At 40.0% G+C, this 7,878-nt stretch overlaps 1 protein-coding gene across 1 annotated transcript in view; it reads right to left on the bottom strand.

Moving 5' to 3' along the window:
• Positions 1 to 1,013: 1,013 nt before the first annotated feature.
• The window catches only part of PUM3 (pumilio RNA binding family member 3), a 36,334-nt gene continuing 29,469 nt past the window's right edge, over positions 1,014 to 7,878 (bottom strand). The window contains exon 18 of the mRNA XM_015824275.1: positions 1,014 to 1,170. Within this exon, the coding sequence (XP_015679761.1) occupies positions 1,038 to 1,170 (133 nt within the window). The 3' untranslated portion in view covers positions 1,014 to 1,037. The remainder of the gene's footprint in view (positions 1,171 to 7,878) is intronic.

Genomic DNA, 7,878 nt, shown 5'->3' with positions numbered 1-7,878 from the left:
AGCAAAATTACAGTTATGAAATAGCAATGAAAATAATTTTATGGTTGGGGGTCACCACAACATGGTGGCCACGCCCACTTGGTGGTCACGCCCACTTGTCAGCCACACCCACTTGGCCACGCCCCTGGCACCCGGGGTCACCACAACATGGGGAACTGTATTATGGGGTCACGGCATTAAAAAGGTTGAGAACCACTGATATAGATAGATTTTTATGACTGTAAGCCGCCCAGACGTTACCCTCTGGTAAGATGGGCAACCAATAAATTTTATAAATAAATAAATATAAATATCTCCATTTATTTCCCTTTATTTTTTTATCAATTTAACTCAAGGCGGTGAACATACCTAATAATCCTGCTTCTCCCTATTTTCCCCACAACAACCCTGTGAGGGAGTTGGGCTAAGAGTGACTAGCCCAGGGGTAGGCAACCTTGGCTCTTGTATGACTTGTGGACTTCAACTCCCAGAATTCCTGAGCCAGCAAAGCTGGCTCAGGAATTCTGGGAGTTGAAGTCCACGAGTCATAAAAGAGCCAAGGTTGCCTACCCCTGGACTAGCCCAAAGTCACTCAGCTGATTTTCAGGCCTAATGTTGGACTAGAATTCACGGTCTCCTGGTTTCTGGCCTGGTGCCTTAACCACTAGACCAATACTGCTTTTTGTACATGTTGTTCCGCCCACCCTGATCAATAACTCCAGTGAAGTAGGTTAGGCTGAGAGAGGATGCCTGGTTCCAAATCACCCAGGAAGCCCCCAGGACTGAGAGAGGACTAGTACCTGGGTCTCTCTACTCCTCGCTTAATACCTCAGCCAAGATGCCACATTGACTCCATTTAAACAATGGAAGGTTAGACACAGAAAGGTAATTTGAGTAGCATTCAAGAGGCAAACGTTGAAAAAGGTATAAGAATTTATTCACAAATTAAATTGTGTAATTTGTTTTAAAGTTAACTATCCAAAATCCTTTCCATTTACATTTCTTTTTTTTTTAAAAAAAGCATCTAGTTGTCATAGAGAAACTGAATAATTATTAAATTAGGATGATAATTTCTCCAGCAATGCCTTTGCTGCTGCTGTACAGTCTTCAGTCCTTTTTAGCTTTGGAATAACACTCTTTAGTCCATCTTTGACTTGTGTTGCAACTTCTTGATCAGAGCTCTGAAGAAGACTGTAAGAGGAAGAAAAAGAATGTTTAAAATATGTTCTAAACAGTATCCTTTAATGAATGTTTATTATGAACTGAATTAATACACGACAGACAGACCAGCATACGATTGAATAATTCTACTTGTTAAGGAAAACTTGGGGACACTATCTCGTAGAAAGTAGGTGATAATAATTCAGTTTAAATGTTCAAATTGTCAGAACAGAGAGTCTTTGTATGTTCTGAATGTACTTTCAATTAAGTTTAATGGTTTCCCCAAGTGTCAACTATTGCCAATAGTCCAGAAAGATACCATGGTCAGAGATACCAAAGGTCATTGAAAGATTGATTAAAACTATGTGCTTCCCACATCCAAGCTTTATCATAGGTCATCAGTGAGAGTAACCAAAGCTACTTCCATCTCATGCTCAGATATAAACACTGATTCATTCTAATTTTTGCTTTTTAAAAACACATTTAAAAAGAGGCAAGGGGGAACTGGATTTGGATTGTATATGTGCAAATTCACATCATCATCATCATTATTATTATTATTATTTTTTAAATATATTTTATTAGATTTCATATGGGTAGGGAAAAAGTGGGGTCGGTGCGGGTACAGGAAAATCGGGATAAAGGGGACAGGGTGTGGATAACTACAGTAAATACATAATTCAGCGAACAAGCTGCCACCCGGATCTTCATATTGAATATTATTGTTTATATAATACTAGACATTTATAAGAATAAATCAGTATTCACATCATTATTAATAATGGGATGCATGGGGGAAAAAAACTTTCATTACTTTTCCAGAGAAACTAAGCGGGCTTGTTTGAAAGATTTTTCAGTATGAAAGTATCAATGGTGGCCTGTAAAAATCTTCTGCAATTTTTATCGTAACTTTCTGTTTAAATTGTCATATCCAACCTTGTGTTTTTTAAAAAACAAACAAATATGATTCTGCCAAACAAAGAGAAGGAAAGAATTAAAGTAGCCTGGGTGAAAAAAAAATCTGTTTTTCAGTATGATCCAAAATAGTTATGTCTTATCTAAGAGCAAGCGCTATGACCTAGCATTACATATTTGAAGAGATTACGTAAATTGTTTTGATTTTATAGGCTTGTTACTATTTCAGGGAAGGACAAGCATCGGTGTAAACAGCCACCGAGATTACCAAAACCTCAGAGCAGAAATTTAAGCTGATTATACACGTTCCCTTCTCAAATTCTCATGCAACGTTAGAGCAAGATATGAATATTCTGCATCTGCTTAGATATTGGACGAGTTAAGACATCGGATGAGTTGTTGCATCAAATATAGAGATCTGCAGTAGTTCTGAAGCAGACCATGACTAAAGATTTAGGAGGACATCTCCCAAAGGAGCCACTTCTTTGCTGGCAGTCACACAATTGCTGCTGCACAGACTCATGAAAATTCAGGAGGTTGGATATGACTCTTTTAGGGAGGGAATAGTGCTCAAGTTTGATCTAAAACAGGGGTAGGCAACCTCGGCTCTTTTATGACTCATGGACTTCAACTCCCAGAATTCCTGAGTCAGCATAGTTATGCTGACTCAGGAATTCTGGGAATTGAAGTCCATGAGTCATAAAAGAGCCGAGGTTGCCTACCCCTGATCTAAAGCATCTTTGCCTGAATTCTGGATCCTTCTAATTAAAATCACAGCCAGTTGAGTTAACTGGCCGTGGCTGTTTTAACTCTCTCTAGCTCAGTGGTTCTCAACCTTTTTAATGCCGCGACCCCAACCGGTCGTAAGTCGAGAACTAAACCGGTTGTAAGTCGAGGACTAAACCGGTCATAAGTCGAGGACTACCCAACCTGTCGTAAGTCGAGGACTTTCCCTGCCCGGGAGCGCTGCGCATGCGTGGTTCCGCCCCCTGCGCCGGCCGAGGTGTAGCTGGCAAGCGGCAGAGATGGAGCAGGCCGACCACCAGCTGGCCCAGCCCAAGGGAGGTAAGGCATCCACCGGAAAAGGGGAAAAAAATGGTGGACAAAAAAAATGGTGGACAGCCTTGCTTGGCGACCCCCGTGAAATGGTCGATCGACCCCAAATGGGGTCCCGACCCACAGATTGAGAACCACTGCTCTAGCTCGTCCATGAATTCAGATTCGTTTCCTGACGGGATGTCAAAAATATAACTACTTAAGATGTGGTAGCGGCAGATTGACTGAATTTTATAAAAATAATGGAAGAAAACTAAAACTCAGTACTAGCAGTGTCATCAACCACCTTTGGGAGAGAAGACTTCTTTTAAAAAGCCACAGTTCTTCATTTCTAGAATTCAAGCAGAAACAATCAGGGTTATCTCTGCTCAACCAGATTTCTCAAATGGAAAACTTTGCCACATGCAGTGAAGCAATTCCCCACACATCTTTATCTAGCAGCTGTGTGTGAGATCATGTGTTTTAGCAAGGAATCAAGGATTCTTGTCAAATGTTAAGGGTTCTGTTGTACGGCAGAAGGAAAAATCCCCACAGCTCTATTTCAGAAAGGCAGTGGCTGAAACAGTATAAATTCACAATGATAAACCTGTCAAATGGAAGTTTGATTTAAACATGATCCATATAAATAGCAACATTTTTCTGATCTGTATCAGAAACACTAGAAAATTTAAAAAAAAAGAATGGGATAATGAAGAAGGAACCCAATTATTTTTAACAGATATGTGTGCAGTGCTGATTGAGCTTGGTTAGGAGAGGCAATACATTTTTTGGGGGGGGAGGGATAGACATCAGACTGACAGGCACTTTGGGTGAACCTACAGACCCCTCAGGTAGGGGAAACAGCTAGAACTTCCTGTTCTTCCCACCCACCCAAATTCAGATTAGTGAAACAAAGTAAGTTATCTCTTGCTTTTTGGTGATGCTGATCAACATTTCTGTTAACAGAAGCAAGGAAACAGTAACCTTTCATGAGGGATTACTGGTGTGAGGAATGCAACGATAAAGCAATCTTGATTATCTTCTCAAGTTCAGAACATTTCGGGAATGGTCTTAACCGTGTTGGAAAGGCCAATCTCGAACTAAATAAACATTTGCACATTTCTACGTTTCCCCTGGATGTTTGGACAGGGCACCACTTGGGAACTCAAGGGCACGCCAGAAGAAAAGTCCACAGGAATACTTCTGTAACACTCTGAAGAAACTCCTGATCACCAGGAGTCAAGCTTGAGGATATCTTTACCTTTTATTTTCCCCTCACACAGATTATTTTCCCCTCACACAGATTATTATTTCAGTAGCCTTGATTAGAATCCTGGAACATAATTATAAGCCTTTCTCATTTTCTCCCCTGCAGTAACCTTGAACAAGGGAAGATTATCACCTCCTCAGCAAACCGATAAACAGAACTGTTCCTCTTATGTTTAGGCTTTGAGGTTCAGCTATCCTGCAACCATATTATTTTCTGTTCTCATTTTAGTTTGCTTTCACTGAATGCACCTCTACTCCCAAAGGGACACTTATTCTTTGTCAACAGGCATCAGGAAAATAGTAACAAACCTAACTTGGTATCAGGAGATATTTTGGATATGATTCAGTTGATTCAATTGATCTATTATTTCTAGTGATTGTTTGAATAGATCCATCAGTTTTAATTTAACGGAGCAGGCTGTTACAGTGATCTCATCATTACTAATTCCTGAGAAAACTTACAGGACAGAAATTAAAACTTAACTTGGAAATATCATCAGTGATTCAAATAGAGAAGAATATTTAATCTACAAAAGCAGGGACTTACGATTAATAAATACAAGTTAAAAGGTATTTTAGGTTCATACCCAGCTGATGCATTTTAAATCGTGTTATAAATGAAGANCATAAGCCAATAGTAAGCCAACATGTATTTCATATCCCAAGAGCCAATCCTAGTAGGAGAACTGTAAGCACTTTTACTAAGCAGTTGCAGGTGCTCTGAATGCGAATGATTGTGTTCCTGCCAATTAACCCAGTTGAGATTATTCTTTAAGACTTATCCAGGCCAATGAAGCTTAGGACTATGGTTTAGTCAGCATTGTGTTACCCAGGCAGACAGTTGGTTTATTTGTCCTAGCTCTTTTGGCTGTGTAACCTTTAGGACAAGATTAGCCAGCATATTTGCTTACTTACAACTCAAGAGTCTGTTGTGTCAATGCAAATGGCCAAACATCACTGGTGTGTATTCTCTCTCTTTCTCTCTCTCCTTTCCCCGTATCTTTCTAGTCAATCTAGGATGGCAAATTATTTTAACAGGAAAAGATGAAAATCATTTGCTGCTCCTCTCCTTACCATGACTGGGTCTTGGCAATCTTTTTAGACAGGGGAGAGGCTGAAAGCATCAGGTGAGCTTGCTCCTAAAATGGTTGCCAGGAGATGGTTGCCAGGTCCCAAAATGGTTGTCATATCAGGTGTGGCAAGTCCTAAAATCCCTATTTGGCAGAGAATGCTCTCTATTCTCTGAGTGCAATGCTTGGAGATCCAAAAGCATTCCTGGAAATTAATATATGAAAGACTCATGTTTTGCTTTGTCGTATTTTATTCTTGAGATTGTTGTTAGTTACTCTACTGGACTATTTAAAAAATGACTTAGAAAACAGTATCCCACTTAGCTAACAAAATGGAACTTGTATGGGAACAGCGTATAAATGTAATCGTTATATGAAAGAACTTCCATTATACAGAAGAGGTTTTCTTGAGACATCCAAGAAAACTATAGAGATAGTTGCACTGTCAATTAATTTACAGAACTAGATTTAAACAGGGGTCTAACAGATTTCAGCCTCTGCTCATTAAGGAGCAATTAATTAAGATGTAATTAAATCCTAACCAGCAAAAGCTGAGAAAGCTTGCACTGGGTGCAGAGTTGTGCTCCCAAGCCTGTGGGAATCTTGGCAAAGATCTGGCAATCTTGAAGCGTATCTAAAGTCAGCAGTTGAAAATGGGATTTTCAAAGAGAACCAGCACATGGACATGTGTTGCATTGCTAAGTCAATTAATTATAACATAAATTAGGTCACTTTCACACACAAAAAAAATAGCATCTCAAATTATCACACTGGTTTGGAGGACCCCTTCGCTAAGCATGATCTTATTCCATCAGAAAATAGCAAATCCAGTAAAACCAGTGACTCAGAGTAAGAAGTACCCATTTCTGCTCTCCCATCAGATCTGTGCGAAGGACCTTTTGTAAAACAAGGCCATCTAGAGGCCATCTAGGTGACATGCAGCCTCTGACGCAGGACCTGCCCTTTGAAACTCCCGCCTTCCGAGGAGACCCCGTCCTTTAGTCTTCAGGAGCACCAGGGCTCCGATGTTAGTGGAGTCCTTTGTGCGTCTGTCTTGTGCAGTGAGATGGTTAAAGAGGACTTGCATTTTTAATTATGAGTTGCTTTGTGGCTTTTACATTATTTTATGCACTGGCTTTGTTAGCTGCCTGAAGATATTTGATTAAAATGCGTAACTATATAATTTTTTTAAATAATTAAAACAATAGGTGGATAGGTAATAATAGGTAAATTCAATAAACTGAATTTATCAAAAAGTTCACTCATCAGGCTTTATACACCTGGAGTGTGAAATATCGAACACAGTCTAGGTTTAAATATTTACTGTCTTTACAAGAAGGGTGCTTATAGGAGTCTGCAGTTGCTCTCAATGCTTTTTTTTAAAAAGGGTAGTGACAAACCCCAACTTTTGTGAGGCTGGGCACTTAGCGCATTGCAGAACAGAGGGTGATCAATTGCAAACCCTATGCCAAGCTCTCCTTAATCCAACGCAGTGCGTTTCATCTCCGCTATTGTGCATGCTTATCTTCAGGCAAAAAGCGGGATTGGCTGGACCAGCGCCATGGATAGCCCTGACTGATGGCAGACTAATGTACTTGCTGCTGGTGTTTGCTTTGTGAGTTACACCATTGCTTGACTTTAACTTTAAATAATGGGCGCATGTGTTGTATTCCTTGATATTGCCTAAACTAGTTCCCCCCCCCCCCACTGCAGTAGCTGAGCTACATCTTTTCAAAATGGAAGAAGTAAAAGCTACTTTTCTCCTCTGCTTGTCTTTTTTCCACTTCGACTACTACTAAGATACACAGCTCGTTAAATGAAGGTGAAAAAGCAAGTCGACCGTGGCATCAGAGATCAAAGGAGACAGGAACAAGAGTCACCTAGATTGTATATATAGCCATTTATTAAGATTTATCTGCCAGTTGGCTTGGGGCCAGCACACTGAAGGTGGTTAATCGAGTAACAACAGATCCCACCTCACCAACTCTGCCCCTGCCCTCCCCACATCTAATTAGATCTTAAGATTTTAATGGCTGGTTTTACCTTATTTATGTTTTAATGTATACTGCTCACAAAAATAAAGGGAACATTTTAACATGGAACTGAAGGAGTTTGCGTTCCCTTTATTTTTGTGAGCAGTATATATAGATAGATTTTTATGACTGTAAGCTGCCCAGATGGGCAACCAATAAATTTTATAAATAAATAAATATCTCCATTTATTTCCCTTTATTTTTTTTATCAATTTAACTCAAGGCGGTGAACATACCTAATAATCCTGCTTCTCCCTATTTTCCCCACAACAACCCTGTGAGGTGGGTTGGGCTAAGAGTGACTAGCTCAGGGGTAGGCAACCTTGGCTCTTTTATGACTCGTGGACTTCAACTCCCAGAATTCCTGAGCCAGCTATGCTGGCTCAGGAATTCTGGGAGTTGAAGTCCACGAGTCA

The sequence above is a fragment of the Protobothrops mucrosquamatus genome, unplaced genomic scaffold (genome assembly GCF_001527695.2).
Source record: "Protobothrops mucrosquamatus isolate PMUCROS unplaced genomic scaffold, P.Mucros_1.0 scaffold2176, whole genome shotgun sequence".
NCBI classification, from domain to species: Eukaryota; Metazoa; Chordata; class Lepidosauria; order Squamata; family Viperidae; genus Protobothrops; species Protobothrops mucrosquamatus.
This window is presented reverse-complemented; position numbering and strand designations above follow the sequence as displayed.